Raw genomic sequence first — 24134 nt, 5'->3', positions numbered from 1 at the left:
TCCACCTCCACAGAATGCAAATTACAGAGCAACTCCAATATATCGCAGATTAGTTAAGTAGACGGAGCGCGCGGCGCGGCGCGAGAGCTGGACGCGGCACGCGCAATCACCTCTTTTGGAGTGGACTGTAAAAACCGACAAACGCAGTGACTTGTCTTTTCACGCGACTCGCACCTGCACACTGATAAAAGAGAGAGAAAAAGAATAGGCTACTTAGGAGACTGTGTGAGGGAGGGCTTTAACCAACAGCATCCCGGGACTGGAGTGACACCTCACCGCGGGCTGCTCGCGCAAAGGAATAATTGGTACCCGTTCCTGTGACACTTTAAGAAAGACTTGAGAACCCTGAGAGGACCAGAGGGGGGACTGACTGATTGAATGAATGACGGGTGAAGTTTGCCCGTGTGTCAGCTGTTTTTTTGTTGTTTTTTTTCTTTTCTGAGGAGTGCCAGGGAGGGAAAAGTCTGAAAGAGTGTGGAAGGTTATCCCTCTTTCAATGCGTCGTTTGGCCGTGTCTCCTCCTCATGGACTGACCGCGGTGACACTCGGACCAGCCTCCCCCCACTCCGGTTCTTCATCACTTTTAGTCGGTAAGTCACGAAGCGGAGTTGACGTTGTGCTGTGAAATAATTTACACGGCTCTTTATCCGTGTAACAATTACGCACCAGGCTTTTTATTTGGCTCCATTCTGCTGTATATTAAGCAGCCTCGTTACTAAGGAATCCAGGTGTTCATTATGGACAGGTTCCAACTAGTAGCCTATGCTATATGCCCATCCACACATTCGACCATTACCGGGGGAAAAACACATTCCTGTAAATAAAGTGAGTTCGCCTGTCAACATAAATAATGGCTGTTTCACTACACATGGTTTTAGGAGTAAAGGAAGCCCTGTAAGGAAAGAAAAATAAATAAATAAACAAGTGCCTGGACTTGAAGGAAGGGAGAGGAGACAGTCAGAGCGGTGAGTTTTTTTTTTCTCTCCTCCTGAGGGTCCTCCATTACCTCGAGCACACCTGGCTGCATGCCACACGCAGTTACTGTATCCTCAGGCTGTGCTGGGGTTATGATAATGGAGAGTGGTGCTGAGCCTTTCCACTACTGTCATTATTGTTACCTCCGAAAATTAAAAAAAAAAAAATTGCTCATAAAATGTGCTTTTAAAATGCTCTTTTTTTCCTTTACACTCGAGGGAATGTGCTTCAAATGTGCTCTGGTTTGTTTTTTTTTTTTGGACAGTTAGCTCTTGCTTAATATGGGGTAGATGTTGCATTTAAATATGTCTAATTCACAGGTGTGCGCAATGAGCAACCAATGAAGTATTTGTTTGTTTTGTGTTTGCTTTTTTACACGGCATACTCAGTCTGCTACCGCTCTCAATTAAAAAAAACAAACCCCACAAACACTAAGCCTTCATTTTTAGTCCATACTGAGAAACAGGACTGACTCTAAATCCAAGTCCAATTCACTCAGTTCCTGTCACACAAGCCATGAAAGGCTGAGGCTGTAGGTATATTTAAGGAAGAATTAATGAAGGAGAGATGTGTCTTATTAGCATTAAATTGCAAGTATCTTAATTGACTTTTGGCAGGCATTTTTTTCCCTGGATGAATCAATGGTTAATTATACTATAGCTTAATTATAAGCAGCCCATGGCTTAGATGTACGCACTGCTGAAGCCTAGTGTATTCAAATGACTTGATTTTAATTACTGATTGGAGATACAGTAGCTACTGTGTGTGTGTGTGTGTGTCAATATAACACATTATGTAAAGGTTAGTGTCTCTACCTTGCTGCAGTTCATGTAGAAAGACGACTCCCTCGAGTTTAAAAGGGACCCAGAGGATCATCAAACCATCGACCATTGTTAATTAGACCTCTTCTGAGCAACTTGCTGACAATAGTGTGTTTGCAAAGTTGTAGCTCTAAAGTGTGAACAGCCAAAGGAAATTTGTCTTCTAGTTTAAGAGTATCAGCTCAAGGGGGGGAGGGGGGAGCAAATTCGACTTTTATGAAGGCTCACTGCTTTCAGAAAGGGGAATAAAAAAAGCCTGCAGATGTATCGCAGAGCCTTTGCTTCTCTGTATGACTGAGAGAAAGTAGGCACGACGAGCCCACAAGAATGGTGGATCAGTCCAAAAAAAAAAGAAAAAAAGAAAAGGGCTGGAACAAGGAGCAAGAGAGTTGAACTATCTCTTGCCTCTTGAGTGGGCGGATGTCATGATTATCATTTCTCCAGGATTTGCGATTGGAGAGGGCCGCCGGCGCTGGCAGAATCTCAGCAGATATGTGGGTGTAGTGGTGGTGTCGACCCTGCAGGGCAAGCCACATCACATCCAATAGAGAGTTTGTAAAAAAAAAAAAAAAAAAAAAAAAGGGGACAAGTCGCGGCATAATTGGAGCCTGGGAACACTGCAGGGCGCTCAGGGGAACGTGGTGGATGGTCAGAGCTCGTACGTGCGCTTAAACGAAGCTTCCTGAGCACGCATGCACGTGCGAGGAAACACAAGCGCTCGCGCACGCTGGAGCAAATAGAGTGCAGGGGGGGGGGGGGGGGGGGTGGGGGGGGGGAGGAGGAGAGGGGGGCCTCTAATCTGCTATCCCCATGTCAGGCTGAAATGAAACAACCCCTTCGCTGCGCTGGACGCAACAAGTCTCGCTATCTTTCGTTCTCAGTCTCATTCTCCATTTCGGAGAACTCGTGGGACGCACGCAACTGTTGGTTGGTGACCTCCGAGAGACGAGGGAGAAAAGGCAGGACAAAGAGGAGCTTCCCCGCGCTGTCAGGTCAGCTCATTTGGATGTCATACTCCATTTCGAGGACACTAACGGCAGTGTAAAATTAAGGCCTCTCTGTGCGACGCTTCCTACACGTCATTAAAACTCGCCCTTCGCCTGCCTTTGCATCGTCACTCCTTGGCGTGTTGCTGTTGTCCGGGAGTGTGCCATCTCAAACACCTGGAAGAAAACAGCCTCTTTCACTACAGCTGCTATAAACCTCTTTGTCAAGACACGTATAGGCGATAGGAGCTTCGGGCCAGCGGATCTCTTATTGCATCCTGATGCTGGTGAGAGGATAGAATGCCTCGCAGGGGCTCCAAAAATTCAATCTCAAAAAACAGAGCTTTAAAATCATCCCCACCACGGCAGATTTATCAATGTTTAAAAAAAAAAGAAATGAAACTTGCTGCAAAAAGATTACACAATGCAAGAAGGATTTGGGAAACAGACAGACGTATAGACTCAGCACCTGTCATGAATGTCTATGCCGCTGCACAGGCTATAAATATTGTACAAGCTGCTGCTTCCCCCAGAATACGATGGGCTGCGGTTAAGAGTTGTGATGAAATGCTCAGTGGGCACATTATCGGGGACAATAAACACCTCGCTGTCCTTGTTTGCAATGCAACACTCCCTTCTGTTGCATCCAACGTCACAGTGTGCTACGCCCACATTCCTCAACGCCCGAGCCGTGTTGTGTAAACCCATTGAATCTCTACTTTGTGTTATGATCCAAAGCATTTTTAAAAGCATGATTGGCTGTAATCCATCCCGAAAACGGGGGGGAAAAAAAACAAAACAGGGGGAGGGGAACTGTGAGTCTTGAGACTTTCATTTAATTTCACTTTGAAGGGTTTGTGCTTCTAACACGTTTCAACAGAAGCGTCAGAATGCTGTCCAGCAACTTCCTAAACTGCCCGCTGTGGAGGTTGCTCCTTAATCGGTCTTGAAAAGGTCTTGTTAAGGAGGACCGTGCGGGTCAGCTCAAGTCTCGCTGGGTATTAAGTCATCAGACACTCAATTAACTCGGCAACTGTGCCTGATCCTTTCAAAGGCAAACTTGTAGGGGCAGGAAAAAAACAAGACGCCTTAAAGTGGATCTAAATTAAGGTTGCCGCCTGAATTGTCCTGCATTTATTTAAATCTGCTTTTGGCGAGGCGCTCGTGTAAAAATATATATCAAAAACCTAGCGTGCGAGTGTCTGTGGCCCCGCCTGATGCTGGCAGATCCATCGAGCCTTGATTCTTCCATCGGTCATCGTCTGGATTCCCTTCAGGTTTTGCGCATCACTCTGCAGCCCTCTCAGGGGTTTCAAACAGGTGGAGCTCTGTTCTACGGGGCTCTGCATCATAAAGCAACTTATAGTGATCCCAGAGTGTCACGGGGATGAATAATGGAAGCGTCTGGTGAATAAATAGATAGGGAAGGATGGAGGGGAGGCAGAGCTGAGAGTGAATCAGACTCGGCGGTACACACAATCCAACTGCTGATTTCCTGTCAAATGTAAAAACTTGCAATTGCACGTTCCCCAAACAGCTGAAGACAGACTGTGACTTTCTGCTAATCTCACGTCTTTTTATTACTTTCTCCTCACCGCGAGAGCTCAGGGAACTTCGGATGTCTTTTTTTTTTTTTTTTTTTTTGCTGGATAGGCAGAAAGCTAATCCACAGGGTTTTTAAGCTGGGCCAGTGTTGTTCTTTATACACTTCTTATTCTCGTCATGGACATGCATGGGCAAAAATATTTTTTCGTCACTGTCCTCACAAACCCCGCTCAGCTGTTGTTAATGACTCGATCCTCCAGCAGATGAGTGCTTAGATCTGTAGTGTTGTCCAATTAGTCAACTCAGCAGGGTATTCTTGACATGTTTGAAGCAAAACAGTCACACAACTACGAGTAAAAGATGTCACAAAGACAGGATATGACTAAAGGGAGTATTTGTACCTTTAAGCACTTGTCCTTGGTTCCTAGTTGAAAAGTCTGAGTAGTGTCAAATCTTTGAAGCCGATAATGACGGATTAGTGATAGGGATAATTAATCGTTATGTCATCGTTATTGCAATATGTTACATTTCAAAAGCGCAGTATTTCAATCCCGCCACCAGGGGGCTCTCAATCGGGTTTACAGAACTCGCTGCCTCTGAACACACGTAATTTTACATCATCACTGGTCAATTTAACCTGCCATTCACTGCACATCATTTCTTCATTGTCCTGCTGAGTTCACCCCATTATGTACGGTCTTCTGTTCTACTATTTTTCAAATTGTATTTGTTACTTTTTTTATTCGGTTTTTGACTTTTTAAAAATTTTTTCTATATTGCTGCTGCTGCGACGCCCACATTTCCCCATTGAGGATCAATAAAGTGATATCTTATCTTATCTAATCAAAACAGCAACAAAAGATGTCGTCGAGCATGGCGGGGGAATCATGGGAGTGGTTCTCTCCGCTACTTCAACCCCTGATGGAAACAAGACTCTCGAGTCGAGTAGCGGAGAAGAACGGCTCTGGTTCGAATACTTCAAAGACTTGCACCGGCGTCATCTGATTGTAGTTGCCTTTGTTGTGAGTATCAGGAAGTTGAGTAGGCTGCTCTCGAAAGGCAAAACGTATATTCCTCTTAGAAGACTGCAGCATTGACAATATTTTGTGGACAACACAAACTCCTCTATGATCAGAGGATTAGTCCCGTTCTGTGGACATGACACAAATGTTCTGGGCGCTGCCCTTCAACATTGTTTACCCGGAGCAGGCAGGTCCGTCGACCTATATAATGTGTGGCTCCTTTGAGACTGGAGGTTGCTTATCACGCAGCAGATCTACACCTATTTATGGAGGGAATCATGAGACTGTCATTAGCGTTACCCTGTGGCTCTTTTCCACTGCTGCTGCTGTGAAACAGGCTATTCAAGCAGCCGAGAACAGACTGACACTTTGCATGATTAGGACAAACATCAGATGTTACATATGCTTACTTTACAGCTTCACTGGCTTTGGTTAAGGTGCGACATTCTGTCTCTTAAGGCTCAGTATGCAGAATGAATCCACTGTTTACCAATCCTGCTGGGCACTGAATAAAATGTGCTCCTGTTTTGTAAGAAGCAGTAATGCACACAGAAAATATACATCTGCTCCGTGCAGATGTCTTTCCTGACTAAGTGTACCTTGATGCCACAATACACCTGTGTAATCTGCGTGCTCATTTCTGGAGAACTAATTACTGCGCATTAGTTAAACAGACCATTTGAAATGCATGCCTACTAAATTGTGCTTGCCAAGGGAGCAGAAACAACCTCCTCCCCCCTTTCCCATGCAGTGTTTGTGATTCTATTATTAGTTTTATCATGTGTTTGCTATCAGAACTTAAAGCCCACCAGCCGAGAACACTAAGAGAGGAGACCGTCCACAAGGTAGTTTATGTTCGCATGTTCAGGCGTGAAGAGCGTAACACAGTTCCACATGCAGGTCCCGCCGCTTTCATCTCGCCCATGTGATCTGCTGCCAGCTGTTAGAACTGCTGCATGGCACGGGACCAGCGCACAGCTGACGTTGCTTTAACAGGCCACTGGCGATGATTCCAAAAAACGCAGCCCCCCCCCCACCACCCCCCAAGCAAGACGGCAGACCACGGGGCGATGCTCCTCACCTCCCCTGGTTACAGAGGCATTGTGTTTGCAGCAGTGCCAAGGATCAGGATCTGGAGGGGCTGTGGGCTGCTACAGCCCAACTCCTACAACATGGGGTTGAATTAATAGTTTGAAGTTGGATTGTGTGCTGGTCTACTTTTTTCTATTTTTTGTGTCGACTACCTCGATTTGTAAATTGTGCTTATTTAGTGTTTGATGAAAGGGGTCATTTCTGTCATTAAAGGGGGTGAAATAATGTGTTGAATCAATACAACGGTATCAACAAAGGGGGGAAAAAAAGCCCAGTCCAAATTATCTCAACATCGTGCTGTTCTAAAGTTTGTTACCAGTGAAACCTTCCACTATTTTTGTCGCCGTTCCAACTCGCCTGCAGTTTGTAGCCGACTTGCTCAGCTTGTTTGCGCTCGGAGGTAATCATCTTTGAAATGTGCCGCGAGTGCTGGAACCAACCCAGCGCTGGGGTTTGACGAGCCACGCGTGACAGAGATGGGCGCGCAGTGCGCTCTCGAGACCCCGCGAGTCACGGCTGCCCACCTCGGCGAGTCACGCGCTGACTTTGATTGAGGCGTCTTTTCAATCCCACGACATGACCGCTGGGTTTATTTCCTAAACGACAAAAAACTGTGTAAAGCATCCACCATTCTCTGCAACATGCCACACACCCTGACACAGATAACAAATCGTGTCTCACAGTAAACAAGTTCATACACACGCTGCTAATTCATCATCACAATGTTCTATGCGTGTCATGAGTACAGATTACATTTACATCTTGGCTCTCAGGCGTGTACTTGATAAACCAGTATATTAAACACCATTTATACGGTTCTGACAGGGAACCTCAGACTCCACCGAATTAAAATGTGCTCCTTCCACCACCCCGTTGTCAAGAGCCATAAATCACCACGTCTGCAGGTAGCCTAGTAATGAGGTGGACGAGGGTCATAAAATGCCAAGAACCGAGGTGTCGCTGAAGCGTTTCAAAACAAGTTTGAAACGGAGAAGATTCCAGCCACGAGACATTCATGGGAGAAGTCGGAGAAAAAAAAACTAAAACACAAACATGGAGTGACTTTTATCAGTCTTGACGGAGTTGGGAGAATGGCTCTGTCGGGTGCCACTAGGGATAACAAGCCCTTCATATTTCACGACACCTCACGCTACAGAAAAAGGAATTAGGCTCCTGCCTTATGGGCTATTTGCGGCTGCAGCGTGCTTTACTTGCTTTGACAGTGACGAGGACAGAACATGACTACAGCCGTGTTCGTATTATCTAAAAATATTATCTTAAACTGTCAGCTGGATAACACGCACGCCACTCGGTACGTTTCCACCCAGGTTGATGTGTTCATGGGAGTCACAGACGACTTAGTCACGTTGAACTATGACAAATGCCCAGAAGGTACAAATTAGTGGCCGTTTAGTGTGTGAAGTGTGCGATTCAATGGAAAGCAAAGGGTCCAAGTGCTTCATGTTAGAGATGCTCAGCCCGACCTCTGGCTTTCACATAGCATTGTCGGAATCTGAACTGCCAGAACAGGATACACTTGATGGAAGTGTTGCAGATGCTATTCAGAGGACCTGGAGCTATGCAGCCAAGTACTCCGATGTCTGAGCGGTACACAGGCGGACAGTCGATGAGGGCAAACGAAGCAGAGAAGAGTTTGGTTATCCTACCTTCCTTGATCAGCGAGCTGTCCAACCGAAGTGACCGTGAGCAAGATGTTGCTTCTTTTCAAGCCGCGGGTCTCGACTGGTAGCTGCTGGCCTCGCTGTGGATGAGATAAAACACATAATAGGACCAGTCAGTCAAGAATACTCCCCAAGTACCAAGCAAAATCCCTGCATGGGGTTCATTCGTTTGCAGTTAGGACATACATACAGCAATGCAGGGGAAATAGTGACAAGTCTAAATTACTACAAAAAATCCTCTAAAATGATGAAGAGAATAAATAAAAAAACAACAGAAGAAAACTCCAAAAACGTTCTCGCTCTTAGAAGTCGGTTGACATCGTACGAGTTGTGTGTGTTGCTGGACCTCTGACTGACCGGCCAAATCCGATCGGTCTGACAGAGAAATCAATGCATGGAACTCCTCTGAGGCACCAATGAAGGTACATTTTGATCTTGAACAACACTTTTCGGCGATGGCGTGTCATCTTCTGATGATTCCGATCGCTATTTGTGACAAAAATTGTTTTAAATGGCAGCATTTGAACCTGATCCTGTCTAAAACGTATTCACATTGGAACAATAGAAATCATCGCTGGCCCAAATGAAGTGTGAACATGCTATTTCTGGGACTCTAAGTGGCTAAATCCTTGTTGTGTATGTTACAGCGCCTGGAACAATCCCAAAGTGCGATAAATATTCCATCAACAGATTTCGCTTCTCCTCTCTCCCTCGGTTGTCTTCCCCTCGTCGACTCTCAGCCATTCTTTTTTTTTTATATAACGGATGATGATTTGGCTTCACACTCATGCAAGAGGGAAGTTCTTATCGGGCTTCACTAGATCTCTAATTGAATTGTCTGAGAGATGCGCATTTGAATCCCCCCCCCCCCCAAAAAAAAAAAAAAAAGAAAAAAGGGATATCTGCACGGGAAGAAGCGTTTCATCTCTCGTACCCGTCACGCTGCGTCCCATGCAACATTGATTAACCTGAGAGAAAGGAAAATGGATCAGTGAGAGAGTGGCCTTTTCGAAACACAGAAGACGGAGTGCACGGGGCTAATGCCTTTTTCCCCCACATCTGCCCTCGGCTGTGTCATCATGCAGTGTGCGATAACATCTGCCAATAGTCTGTTTCATTTCACATTGTCTTACCAAGCATCAGGGTCAAAAAGGTGAGCGCCTCGGGTGCCATGACCACCATCCAAAGAGGCCAAAACAGAAAGTCAGGGAAGGAAAATTGCCAGAGATACTATTCATGGTCTCTGAATATTAATATCATGTTAAAATGCAAACCAAAAACCCTTGAGATGGTATCTTTTTGTTTCATTTCATTCCAGCACATTATCTCCCAGCGATAAACAGAAGTAATTAAACTCAAAGACAATCGTATTTCCAAACGTTCTCCCAGTTATTGTTTAAAGGTGGGGTTCTTTTCCCACCATGCCGCTACATCTAAGAGACGAGGGACGAACGCCAGAGGCCTCACAAGCCTTCAAGTTTCCTCAAGCTGTGACATCACAAGCCGATCATCTCGCGCCTCCTCCATCCGTTCGCACGTCGGGAATATTCTCAAAGAGGATGAAAGCAACACTATAGCTGATGAAATACAGCCGTTTTCCAGGTCGGACTGGAAAATACATAATAAATCAAAGGAGTTCCTGTTGTTTTTACGCTGTCAAGTTAATGCTCCAACCTTTCTGACACACTCATTTATTAGAGGGAGAAGAAGATGACACGAAAGGCTTCCCTTCAAAATGCTAAATAGGTTAAAGTGGACAAGCGACTGTTTATCACGAGGAATATCTTTTATGCTATTATTTGTCATTCTTTGCACAGTTACTGGCGTTTTAAAGCAGTTGGGTATTGGTAGACACGTTCCAATAGTTGGTGTCTTTATTGTTGTGGAGCTGTGCAGGCCGACTCGGAGCACTGGATGTCCCTGGAGGACGGATCATGCAACTAATTATTCTGCTGTATTCTGTCTGATGTTGTGGTGGTTCCCTGTAGAGATGAGTCAAATGGATTATTAATGCGCCAACTTTGCGAACTATTCCTGTCGGTAGATTGTTAATGATGATTTTTACACACACTTACATTTGGTTAAAGGGTTGTTTGAGTTTATTTTTCTTGATCCAAATGATTCCAATTCCGTTGTTCTCTTGTATTGTTTGTTCGCACTTTAATGTCTCCCAGGTCAGGAAAGTGAGGAGTGTGAGTCTGGGGTGTAATTGTAGCTGAGAAGTCCAGAGTAACCTCAGGGTGCAAGATATGTTGGAGATAGCATAGACTTGGTTGTCGTCAATAATTCTAAATGCGCCCAACTGGAGCCTGACTGATCAGTGTGCCAGCCGATAATATCAGCCGACTGCATATTCAGTGATTATTAAGTATTGGTCACTTTTATCATCGATATGCCCAAGTGTTTGATAACTGCATGTAATGTAATAAATGTGTATATTTATCTGTCTATCTCTTCAAATCGAGTATAGATCTAAGAAAGATATCGGCTGATATGTCGATGTACACCCGACAGCAAACAATAAAATGTATCAAGGTGAGATCAAAGGTCAGAGAGAATCAAATAGTAAATGTGAAACAGACTAAGAGACTCTAAACTGACTTTTGTCTCTCAAGCAAACAACTTTTTTCTACCCTTTCGCTTGTCTGTCACATTTTTCGTCAAGCTGTAGCAAGAAGGTTAAATTGTTGGATAATGGGTGTTGCTCTACATTAAAGAGCATGCCTGGGGCGCTGAAAGCCAAGTGGTTAGTGCACACACGCATTGCATGGAGGCAATGGTCCTTCTAAGGAGACGGCCCAGGTTCTAATCTGACTCATGGCCCCTCTTCTTGCACGTCACTGCCCACTTGTCTCTCCCCTATTTCTGACTCTATCCACTGTACCATCTGTAAAATAAAGGCGTGAAAAGCCCCAAAAATAAACCTTAAAAAAAAAAGCATTTTTTCACACCTTCCAAACAATGTATTCTTGCCGCTTTATGGGGAATTCAATGGCAACCACCTCCGTGAAACTGTGCCACACATTTCATTGACCTCCTTCAATGTAAAGAAAGTGATTTATTATCAAAGGAAGGTCAAGTACCGCTCATATAGAGATTATGAGTCAGAAGTTTGAGCCTCTGACAGACACTTTTCTCCAGCTGTATGAACCCAGCTTGCTCAGTCTTGTTACAGTAGAACGTTCCAGATGCTAATCGCATTCGTTAGCAACAACAGCTGTGTCGTCCTGCCGTCTCACAATGTCTTATCTCTTTGAAGACTTCTGTTTGCGAACTGGGGATGTCTAGTTCTCCTTGATCATGTGAGGGAGGCTACACTTCTCCTCCAGTCCCCCCCCTGAGAGTGATCTAGCCTTTGATCCAATGTGATTTTAGTCAAATTAACGTAATGGATTGAGATGCGGCGCTGAGGCATGCCATCATTAAAATCACATTCCAGCGCTTCCCTTGTCATTCAACATAAATCCTGCTTACAATGAAGTGTGAGTTCTCGGCGTACTCATTGGACAGCTCTGTCTGTGGGCTTCAGATGCCGTTCTTCACCGCATGGAGAACGATTTTAAACAAATTAATGAACAGGTGCGGTTGCTGATTAATTCACCCCCAGTCCAGTCAAGAAAGACATGCTTATGTGGTCTCACAATAAAGACACAATCATTTATTTTTAGTTGCACGTTTGGAAAAAGTCTGTGATGAATTTTTTTTTTTTTTAGACGTGGATTCTAAATGGACCAAAGAGACTTCTGCGTTTGTCTGACTCACCCCGAGTAAGTCCTTTGTTCGAGTGAGTCCTGCATACAAAGGGCAGCAAAATCAGTCAGATGAGAGAGCCATTTCTCTCGATGCACCATTAGCCCACTGTGAGTCAGTGAAGAGAGAGATGCTGTCTTCCTGTCGTTGCTCATCCTGGAGAAATGTATTTACTCATTAGTAAAAGGCACGGTCTGGTTACAGACTCTGAGGGATCTGACGACTGTTTTAGATGGAGTATTAGGATTCACTTGATTAAACAGACATTCCTAATGTCCACTCCAAGACACCCTGTTGCCAAGTGATAAAGAGGCCACATTGTATAAGAAGGTATATTTAAAGGATTTAAATAAAGATATATTTTTTGCAGTCTCAAAGAACGGGGTTAGGGTTACGTGATCTATTTTTCATGCTGTTTTACTCTATACTGCGTGTGACTTCCACTCATGCATACAGTGCAGCCAGACATGGAATTTTACCCCCCACACACTTTGACACAAGTTCATGTCCTGCAACACATAAAACTTGCATGATACGTGGAACGCAATGATTCAGTGTCATTTGAAAGTCCTGGAATGACGCGTTACATTCGACTTGCACAACATGTACACTTAACGCTCTCTTCTTTTCCTCCCCACCCCTTCTCTTCTCCCTCCACAGATACCTCCGAGCGAAATGCTGCCCTGTATCATTTTCATCGGCTTGTTCCTCTCTGCGGCCCGCTCCCAAGATATCCATCCCTCAGAGGCACCGTCGTCCCTAAGTGAGTCTTGTGAGTCCTTGTGCTCCTGCGAGGGGAAAGACGGCATCCTTCATCTTAACTGTGAGCAGAGAAACATCAGCAAAATCTCCCAAATCAAAGTCCCGGCAGGTGTGCCCTTCCACCTGAACCTATACAAAAATGACTTGGTCGAACTCCGCGCCGAGGAAATGGAAGGGCTTAAGAATGCCCTTTCGCTGCACATCGGGGGTAATAGCATACAAGAGCTGGAGCCAGGGGTCTTTAGCTCTCTGGGCTCGCTGAAAAAACTACACATAAATAGCAATTTCCTCGTCACTCTGAAAGAGGACACTTTTCAAGGCCTGGTGAACTTGGAGTTTCTCCAAGCTGACACAAATTTCATCCGGGTCATCGAGCCGGGGGCCTTCAACAAACTGATCCGCCTCAAGGTGCTAATCCTCAATGATAATTCCATCGAGTTTTTGCCCAACAACATTTTCCGCTTTGTGCCCCTCACCCACCTGGACTTACGTGGCAACAAGCTCCAAACGCTGCCTTATGTCGGGTTTTTGGAGCACATCGGACGGATTATGGAGCTTCTCTTGGAGGACAACGACTGGGTGTGCGACTGTGATATTTTACATCTAAAAATCTGGATGGAGAACATGAGGGCCCAGTCGGCTCTCGGGGACGTGGTGTGCAGCACACCGCACCATCTTAAGGGGACGATTCTTGCCAAAGTGAAGCGGGATGTTCTATGTCCGTCGCATGCAGACATTAACCTGGAGGAGCCGTCAAAGTCTCTGGACATGGTCGTTACCCCCTCGTCCAAAGTGGCTCAGATTCCCAAGCTGAACGGCAAAGACGGTGCAAAGGTACCGACCCCGTCTCACGTTCCTGGCAGTCCTTGTGTGGAGCACTGTTCTTGTCACAATCGCCCTGTGTCTGGCTTTTTGATGCATTGTCAGGACAGGGGAATTCAAAAGGTGTCAGATATCGGAATACTACAACAGAGCCCCACTAAACTGGTCATGACAGGAAATATGATTCAGAAACTCTTGAAGTACGATTTTGTCACATATGACAGCTTGGAGTTGCTCAACCTCGCAAACAACCAGATTGATTACATCGACAATGAAACTTTTCTCAGCTTGAGCAGTTTGAAAAAACTGTACCTTAATGGCAACAGAATAGAAAAACTGTTCTCCACAATGTTTGTGGGTCTGCACAACCTTGAATACCTGTATCTGGAATACAATCTTATCAAAGAGATTGCTCCAGGCACTTTTAATCCCCTGCCAAACCTAAAGCTGTTGTCATTAAATAACAACCAGCTCAGCTCCCTCCCGGCCCAGATCTTTCGCAATGTGCCCCTCACCAAATTAAACCTGAGGAAAAATCTACTTATGCATCTGTCGGTGAGCAACGTGCTTGATCAACTCGACTCTCTGGAGCAAATTTATTTAGAGGACAACCCCTGGGACTGCAGCTGTGACTTGCTCAGCCTCAAACAATGGGTGGAGAAACTCAGAAAGGACACGGTGGTGGGCTCCATTCTGTGCCACACCCCGAATAAAGTGATTCAGGCTGAACTGAGAAGCCTGCGTCACGAGGTGCTGTGTCCCGGGTTGGGGACCTACTACCCTATCCCTCCAGGTGAGGCGGAGAGTGTCACTGCTACGCTGGGAGTTGACAGCGTTGACAAAGGTTTATTCAGCTCGCTCACTGACACCGTCCCCCTCTCTGTGCTCATCTTAAGCCTCCTCATGTTTGTCCTTGTGATTATCTTCTGCTCAGCCGGATTGGTGGTGTTTGTCGTGCACCGGCGTCGTCGCAGGGCAAAGAAAAAAGCAGCAGAGGAGCAGCCGCGCGAAAACACCAGCAGCAGTCCCCTCCACTTACACTACAGCATGTACGGCCAGAAAACCACACACCACACTCTGACGCAGCGAACGGGCTCCGCCACTCTCTACGAGGAGCGGTCGCACAGTCCCATCGTGCAGATCTGTCGCAACCCCACCTACTGCTCCCAGCACAAGGAGCACGACGCGGAGTTGGACTACAGCGTGGACGACCCGGGCGCAAAGCATCAATTCTGCCGGAGCATCATGGAGAAGGAGAACACCTCCCCGCTCACCGGGAACCCCACATCCAAGTTCAGACCCACGACCGGAGAGTGCCCCGCAGAGTTCGTCACCCTCGGCAACCCCAACTCCCTGTACAGGAACCTTCTGGAGCGGGAGAAGGAGCTGCAACAGCTCGGGATAACGGAGTATCTCCGGAAGAACATGCCCCAGCTTCAGTCTGCGGTAGACATGCAGGTCCCGGGGCACCAAGAGGAGTTAAAGCTAATGGAGGCGATTATGTACTCAAGACCACGCAAGGTCATGCTTGAGCAAACTAAGAATGAGTACTTTGAACTCAAGGCCAACTTGCATACGGAGCCAGATTACTTAGAGGTCTTGGAGCATCAAACTGCATTTAACTGAGCGTACACAGAGACAAAGCAATGCTATAGAATACACTTTAAACCAAGTGCCTTGTCCTGTTAGCCCTCCTGTACTTTCCACAGTGTGAAATATATATCATGGGCACATCCCTTTTTTCAGTTGAACTGTAGCACAGAATGTAACTGGTTTGTTCCTTGTTATGTGTTGACAGCCATGTTATGTAGCTGGTGAAAGGTGTCGTTCGTGTATGGCCAAATGTTACCCACAGTCTGTTGAGCAGACCTGGACTGCAACCGACTTTAACATTCGAGCTCGATCAGCTTATTATGATTGATGAAACATCCATGGCGCGGTGCCGGCAACTAAATTGATCCACACAGCAACTCCCCCCCCCCCCCCCCCATGTCTGACATCCTGATAGGATAAAGCAGATGTTTGGAAAGAAGTGGGTGAATTACAATCACCACTTGACCCAGAATTGCCGTTTAATCAGTCAATCCTTACTCCGGGTTTGACCTGATTACGCCCTCTGTCAACATAAGCCAGCTGGAACGCTGTATCCATAATGCTCATTGTGCCGTAGAGTCAGCAAAATGCCAACTGTACATTAGGAAACAGTGATAGGAGCACGGCTTACACTGCTGTTCTCCAATCTGTTGTTCCAATCGATTTGAGTCACTGCGCTGCTGCAGTCATAGGATCTTTATTTATTTTTTATACAAACTGGTGAGATTCACAGAAAAGGATGTTTATCTTCTCCTCTCAATCAGTTCGTACAGCACTTAAACTCAAGTATATTACACACAACTTTAATCTTGTACAAAATGCATTGCACTATTCAAATGCCATAAGATGGTGCATGACAATCAAACAGAGTCCTGCTGAAAACCTTTTTTTTGTTTGTTTGTTTTTATGTTTTTATTTCTGCCAGTGAAAAATGAGCCACAACTGTGTGTGACCCTTCAAGTGTGTGTGAGATCGTGTTCTGTGTAACTAATGTATGTCTGGAAAGATTCAAAGCAGCATACGAGAACATATAGCTCCTTCCTCAAGCTTGACTGGGCACGTTCTGAACTGTTTTTTTTCTTTTGGAAGGCGTTGGCGTACTACACTGTTAGCACATGAATGGTTACTGATGAGCAACATCGACCATGAGCTCCTGTTTTCCATGTTTGACAACCTGCCAAGCGACTTCCACCGACTCTCCTCCGTTCAGCTCCTACTCCAAGCAATGGACCGCTGACAAACTCGTGGACATTGTCCGGATTTACAACCACTTCCTTCATACTCGTTTAAACTTTGAAACGGTTCATGTAAGCACACACTCTGTAGCTTTTCTACCTAAAACTAGATTGAATTATTTATTCTGTATATTTTGTACATACTTCTGTTCTGTTATATCTTTGGTTTTTGTGTGCCTTCAGTGCTGTACAGAATATAAACAGAAGTTGTAACTGATAGACAGGAAATAAAGAGTTACAATATTACCTAAACTTGGAACTATATTTGTGGTTAGCATGTTGCTACGATGAAATAGCTAGCAGTGTGCAGATGCATGTTAGGTACGCCTCTGCTCTGCACGAAGGGAAAGCTTTGATTGGACAAACACCCCAAATAAAGGATGAGTCATAAACATGTGTTTTGTAGTTGTCCAGTAAATGAGAAAACTAAACTGGTGCCAACTTCACCGCAACTTTAAGTATCCATAATCACATCTTAAAGATACAGTACAACACCGTGGAATGACGACAGACTGTTTGCTAATTGACACCCCAGCCACCCCGAGCTGCAGCTTAACCCAAACAGAATGATCCTCCCTCTCTCTCTCTTAATGTCCCATCAGTCCTGCATGCACGTATTATACATGCATGCATCTACTTATGTAAACACCATTTGGCTGTTTTCCTGCTGTGTGAATTATTTAACCCCCCGCAATGGCTCAAACCTAGTCCTTAATCACACAACAATGGCTGCAGGGTTTCCTTTTTTCCCCCCACCAGCCAGGCTTTTCTGCATGACTTTTCATCCTCTCTGGGGAAACAGTGGGCCCTCTCTAATTTCTCCGTTTTCTATCATAATTTATGTTCCCCGAGCTCCTGTGCAAGAACACACACGTAACCTTGCTTTCCGCAAGAAAACAGAACACACACAGAAATTCATACACGCAATTGCAGACAAACACAGAACCCCCAACATTAATGAATGAATGTTTATGGCTTGGCTTGCAGACACGCATCATTTAAAGCGATGCAAAGTTATAGAAGCACGCACACACGCTGAGCAGGGAAGACAAATTATCCTCTGCAGCCGATCCTGTGAGACCCATAAGCAGTATTGCTGATCCAAAGGTGAGACATTAGCAAAGTGCATTAGTGTGCTTTGAGAAATATTTCACGGTCAGGCCTGACTTTGAATTAATTTGATCACTTATGAACTAAAGCTCACCATGAGGCCCATCTTTGATCAAACGAACCAACAACAAACACAAAGGTTCAACCTTTCTCGTAGGCAAATTGACTGTTTTTGTTCTTTTTAAACGCATTCTGTGACCTTTTAAAAACACAAACCTTTAAGTTTGAAACAAAAGAAACAACATCCGAGAGGAGATCTATTCTGCTTCAAATGACACAGCTAAGGCAGCACACGAGGGGGGGGGGGGGGCAGCAGCTGTATGAGGGGCCCATGATGTTCAGCAAAAACATAATCCATAACATAACATAATCCCCCCCTGTCCCCCGCGGAAAATAAAGGAGGCTAGGGCATATGACCACAGTGGCCCCCCAAAACTGTTAATTGTGACGTGTTTTTGTTGCACTTTCTCTCTGCAGAAATGATGGACAACTGTGGGAAAACTACAGCAGAGTACCTCTTGTATGGTTCGAGCTGTGGAAAATGACTCTGGATGCTCATATTCTGATGCAGTTTATGCAAACAAACATTGAAAACCACACTGTATACTAGAAGTATCAACGACCTCATAGTAAACGTACAGTAAAGGTTATCATTGCTGACAAATACACAGAGTTATTGCAGCCACATACATTATATTATCGTACAGGATTAACCGAATCAAATAAGTTGCACTAGCTGTGACTATTTACAATTTATTTTGAAGAATGCTAATGTTCGTTTTGGTGTCACAGCCAGAGACGACTCAAACCTTGTGACCTGAAATGAAATGACATCGCCTCAAACGAGGGATATATTTACACATGAGCACTCCAAATGAGCAGCAAACTTCAAATAACAAAGTCATTGCTGTAATTGTGTTGTACGCTTTCATATAGGGAGTGGAGTGGGTTTATTGGCGCGTTCCTGTGTCATTTGTCCTGCAGATGATGCATTAGATTTATTAGCAAACTGCTTCAAAAATGCAGCGTGAAAAATCGACATCATCTCACCCTGTTATTGTTTTATAAAACGCTCTATCAGTTATGTCCCCTCACAGCGAGTCATTATTATTCATATCTGACAACGCAGCAACTGAGCGTCTCTTCTGGGCAACATTATCGACCCTTAGTTTGTGTTTTCAAGGGTTTCTACAGATTCTTTGAAGTGCGCCGCAGTCAATTAGCGCCTCGCAGATTACATTATTCAAGCCGTACGTCTTTTCTTGCCTTTAATGCCTCCTGACATTTAAAGAAACACTCAGTGGCAGAAACACTGAATAGTCATGCTGCTGGATATAATTGCTGCTGGGCAAAAAAAACAAAACATTAAATGCAACAGTGCATTTAAGAGGTCAAAAGATTGGATTTTATTAAATTAACATTAGCTAGTGTTTCTCAGGGACAGAGAACGTGTTTAAAATGTGATCAGAATTAACAATATCATCAAAGCTCAAGCTGCAATGTAAAAGCAGTCCCAGTTCAATCTTTAACAAGTGATCATATTTAATTGAATAAGAAAGATGTAAAAACAAAGCCTGCAAATGAATTAGCATTTCAAAGAGAAGAAACTATAAGTGAAATATAGCGTAGCACCAGAAAATACTGCAAATACATTTACTTCTCAACTTGAAACCAATTTATGTTAATATGTGAGGAGATTGAATTACTGTAAAGGACTATCCATGTAATTGTTTGTCTTTAAAGCGACTATGAAGGATTTTTAAATAGTTATGAAACAGGCTAAAATTAATCCTGTCGCTTCTTTATGACATACCAAAGCTAATAAGACCATCAGTGGCAACCTGGTTTTTTCTGTATTGTTGCTTTTTATGAATTTAATTGCTGTCAGGGGGTAGGTGTCAGGAGTGGAACAGCATAGAGAGACAGCCCCTTTATACATGCTCCATTAAAAACAATCTTTATGGTATGATTGACCTAAAAGACTGCAGGGTGAGAGGAAAAACGTACAGGATAACAGTCGCGGTACACCTTTTGTCCAGAGAGGGCGCCAAAATCAACAAAAAACTTCCTCTCACAGGATCTTTAATTAAAAATAATAAAACAACAAATATATTGGTGATACTCTATCTTACGGCGACTCTGAACTGGAAGGTCAGGGGTTCGATCCCAACATGTCCTAAGTGTCCTTGGGCAAAACGCTTAACCCCGACCTCAAATCCACTTATCATTTCCTTGAATAAAAGCAAAGCCTACAGAACTGTTGAAAACAGACCAAAAGTTATGTACAGTGGGAAGTGGAACCAAAACTCTGTTAGCAACAGTAAACACCAGTGAACTCTCTCTTAAACTGAGGATGTGGGCGCCACATGGTGCAAAGAAAAAAAAAGCCATTTGTAGACACATGGGTTTGCTCAACCCATCACACATAACTATCTGGAGAATTATTTAAACGAAATCAAAGTCGTTTGTCAAAATGATAAAAGTTATAAAAACATTCTGAATTGTAAGTAAAAAGGCCATTTTTCATTCCACTCTGGGCGCCTTATGGATTCAAGGTCTGGCTCCCCATACAAAGTGTGAAGGAGCCTTGTTGTGTATTCAAACCCTTCCCTGTTGATTTAAATCTCATGAGCAAAAGGAGGAGGGACTCCTAATGTCAAATTTTGTCCTCCACTTGGTTGCTTATCTAGCGTACTTAGCTCTGAACAAACTACTAATGAGTGGAGTCCATATCCAACCCATCTGCAATGATCCAACATGGCACATTAAAATTCCCTCCTTGGCGTCCGTATCGCTTGATTCCAGCTGTGGTCTTTCATTGATGAACTTTCATTGATGGGCAATGACTTTGAATTAAATGCACATCCATCAATCCTTTCCACCATCTATTTTCAATATTGTTCTCTTCGGGGTCATGAGAGGGCTGGAGCCTATCCCAGCATGCACTGGGGCGATGGAAGGCAGGCATTGATGAGATGCAGGTTTTTATGTAAAGTGATACGGAAGATTTGAGCTTGTTTGGGCATAAAATAAATGTGCATTTAGTGGATTTAGATGTCAGTTTGTGCTATATTGGCTGCCAAATGTGTCTCTAACATATTCAATAGACACCAATGGCATTAAATGCTGCTTTAATTTACCACTCTGACAGAAATATGTCAAAAGGGGAGTAAAATGATCTGAGCAGACAGTCATCCACATGCTGTGTTGTGAATGTTTTGGAGCCCTTACCATGAATGCAGCGCCATTATGAGGGGTGACTTTGTCTGTCCGTCCATCCATCCATCCATGCACCCCCACTCCCTGTCTGAACTGTGGTCTGTTACTGAGCTCTACCCTGGGGGCGATCTTCTGATGCTCTCTGCCAAGCCGAGCAGCTTGCTATGAAGCCGTGGACATTGAACCCTCCGCCCTGTTGTTCGGCTGGCACACTGTTTAAAAGGCAAGCCGGTGACCCAGTTCTGCAATGTGAACATCAAAAGTATTCAGTCACATGATTCACTGTATTGAGTCTTTTGTTCTGAGATCAGTCTCTGAGGTGTAGGGGATGAAAAAAAAAGTAACACGGGAGAGAAAAAAATCCCCCTTTCAATTATCAGTAAAACCATCCTCTGACAATTTATAGGTTTGAATTTTCTGGGACTGATTTGAGGCTTTTTTTTTAAGTTGGTAACGCTGCATAACACTCAGGTGTTTTCAGTATTGCGGTTGCTTCACTTCCTTCCTGCCCCCATTCTCCGACTGTGAGGTTCAATCGACGAGCAATGGCCTCAACAGACCCGAATTCAATGCAGCTTTGAAAGCCAAACAGTTTCATGTGTTTGTCTCTTCTTTGTGTGAGGAAGTTTGACAAACTTGAAGTGCTTTTCGCTGCTCGTTCTATAAAAGAAAAGCGGAAAGTTCAGAGATGCTTTATGTCATTCTGGGAAATGTAGGAAATCCCAATATGGAGAAATAGAAAAGCAAATTACAGCACTTCATCATCAAACAGCGCCTGGATGGGCTGAACTCCTACGATTGATGATAAAGCTCTAAATTCCTAAAGGAGGATTTGTCTCTTTTATAGAATGTGCATCATTTCACATATAGAATAGCAGAGTGAAAATTGATGGGAACTAGAGGAATATGTGGAGTACGGATGAGGGAAACACTGGAACAAGCACCAACAAGTAATTGTGTTTTCGACGGATAGCAATGATTGGTTCCGTTTCTTGTAAGTACTGTGTTCATCTTGTGGAAGTATAACAATATGTACAGTACACGAAAATACTAAAGACAGCCAAAAACAATTTTAACCCATCCTTGACTCACTCGTACGTTCAGGTTAAAAAAAAAAAGAAAAGGTGTACAATGCTTGGACTTAATACTCTGAACACGAAAAAGATTATTTGATTTAGGGGCATACCAGATTAAAGGTCTGCCTTTGAGCCAAAGCTTTGTCAGTTTGATCAAAACCACGAGCACTTCAAAGCCTCGTCTGTGGACATTAAGTGATGCTATTGTAATGTGAGAATACCCGCGATTAGTTGGTTTAAAAAAAAAAAAAAAAAAACAACTTTAAAATCTAAATAGGCGTAACACTCAAAACATGTTTTTTAAATTCTGGTAGGGGAGAGAAAATGTTTCGATTTGATTTACAGCTGGCTGGCAAAAAAAGCACAACAACTTATCGTTATAATTTTAAATGCTAAATGCTGGAGCGCTGCCTGCCCCATGTACAGAGGCCATAGTCCTAATTGCAGCGGCTGGATTAAATTTAGTCCAACCTCGGCCCTTTGCTGAATGTCATCCCCTACTCTTTTTCCTTCCACGTTTTCTTCTCTCTTCAGTCGTCCAAAACCAAAACGAAGCGGTTTTATGGTCACGTTGGCCCTCCTCATTCCATGCTCAAAGCTGTGCGTCACAGGTTTTCAAGGCCGTTAAAGTTGCATACACGACAAGAGCTTTTTTCAGTTGCCTCAACCCCTAGGCAGTCTGTAAAATCTTGTGCCTGAATTCTTTCTAGGGTTGTTTGTACACAACAGCTCTGAGCTATATTATAGAATGTGTCTATTTTATTCTCAATCGAGAGCTTTAAAGGCAGATGCTAAATGTTTGGGTTAGCCACTCAGGGGTGAATAACTGTACCTACTTGTGCGCACAGAAACGTGACAATTAAACCCAGTGCGCCTGCTGTTTTACACAATGAGTGCTTGTTATGGTTGACTTTGTTCCCCATTGCACCTTTGTTTAACTCTTAAGTGTTCCTTCTGCCCTGTTGACAAATTGCCCCAAGCACTGCGTCAACAGATCACGGTTCAGCGACACACATGTTTAACATGTGGGAGTCAACACATGACCTTTTTTCCTTGTTCATAAATTATAAGTGAGGCCAATACCATACCATGAGGAACACACAGAAAGCGCGACAAAGCCGATCCCAGCTGTGCGCTATTCCCTCTCTCTGGATTCAATGAGTTGTTCAGATGAGAAAAAAAGCCCATTCATGCACATGCAATGTATACGCGACACGTACGTGTGTCCCATTAGAGAAAACTCTTTGTTATGACTTGGAAACACATTGTTCGTTTGCGGGGCATGAAGCCGTGTGACGAAGTGAAAAAGAAGGAGAGCAACAACCTTCGAGCAAAAGAGTCACAAGTCATTCTTGTGCTCCCTTTATTGGGACAAAGTTCTCCATGTGATCACGATGCAGAAATATGAGATGGTAGCCCATAGTGTTTCTAATAATATTACAAGCTAATGACCCAATTCGACAAAGTGCCAGGCCCGGCCCACTTGGACCACTGAACGGGATCACTGATGGGCTTTCACGGCTCGAGAAGATGCACAGACTGAGCGGCGGAAGCCGTCCGCTTCTTCTTCTGCTGAATGATGGTGCAATTAAATGTTTCATAGCGTGCCAACTTCAGTGCTAGCACTGCAGTGGATCCCAGCTTTAAGCTTGTTTTTCCTCCTCAAGGAGCTGTCATGCAAAGCATAAAAAATATCAGATGCAAAACCCTTTTTGGTTTCCTTGTGTTTTTATTCTTTTGTTCCCTTATTCTGTCTAACTTTCCCTTTGTCTCCCGTTGACTCCAGAAGTACACAGTAGTCATATCAATAAGGACTTTTAAACCTTTGCTCTCAAAATGATCTTTGTATGCATTGCACAAACCACAAACAAACCCTCTTTTTTGTTTTCTGAAGCATATTCCCATAAAGTAGAGGACGAGAGAGGAACTGTCACGTCGCAAATGCAGCATCAAGAACCGCCTTTCTTTAATCAAAGTACGTGCGGCGCGTTGCGAAACCTCATCACTTCAGAGATGACAGATTTCTTAACAAAAATCGCAAATTGCAAGTGTCTGCGGGAAACAGATTGAGACTGCTCTCCTTTTGTTCCTTTCCAGATCAGAGCCACGCATTGGGACAGGCAGTGATCAAAAGGGGAATGAAGCAAGAAAATTGGGTATAAAATAAGTATTTAACAGAACAAATGTGTTGGTATATACCTGAATCAAAGAGACGGGTATGAATACATAACACATAGAAATGCATGAAAAGACAAGGCTTTGAACTATATTTGCAGCGTACAATGTGCTTCATGTATGATGAAACATGCCGCCTTGAGCTATTTGGGCCATTTTTATAACCAAGCCTTCATAATTAATTCATCTCCATAAGTTACATACAAGTGCATGAACTCTGGAGAACTTCTCGAATAATCCATTTTGGAACCGTATGGACGCAAACTGCT

The 24134-nt window shown here is 44.1% G+C and overlaps 1 protein-coding gene and 1 long non-coding RNA gene across 3 annotated transcripts in view; one reads left to right on the top strand and one right to left on the bottom strand.

The window, feature by feature from the left end:
• The window catches only part of LOC306818564, a 158099-nt gene that overhangs the window by 12501 nt on the left and 121464 nt on the right, over positions 1-24134 (bottom strand). The window contains exon 4 of the long non-coding RNA XR_013778283.1: positions 8109-8203. This is a non-coding gene — a long non-coding RNA (uncharacterized lncRNA). The remainder of the gene's footprint in view (positions 1-8108; positions 8204-24134) is intronic.
• On the top strand, positions 39-16537 carry slitrk6 (SLIT and NTRK-like family, member 6). Of its 2 annotated transcripts, none has more exons than XM_079336222.1 (2): positions 39-590; positions 12534-16537. In XM_079336222.1, exon 2 carries the CDS (start codon positions 12549-12551, stop codon positions 15081-15083), a length of 2535 nt encoding a protein of 844 aa, XP_079192348.1. In that variant the 5' UTR covers positions 39-590; positions 12534-12548; the 3' UTR covers positions 15084-16537. The 2 variants fall into 2 exon arrangements, with proteins under 2 accessions (XP_079192348.1, XP_079192349.1); XM_079336223.1 differs by lacking the exon at positions 39-590 and adding an exon at positions 609-965.

This window comes from Symphodus melops (genome assembly GCF_947650265.1).
Source record: "Symphodus melops genome assembly, chromosome: 23".
NCBI classification, from domain to species: Eukaryota; Metazoa; Chordata; class Actinopteri; order Labriformes; family Labridae; genus Symphodus; species Symphodus melops.
The sequence above is the reverse complement of the archived record's forward strand: the minus strand, read 5'-3'. Positions and strand labels throughout refer to the sequence as shown.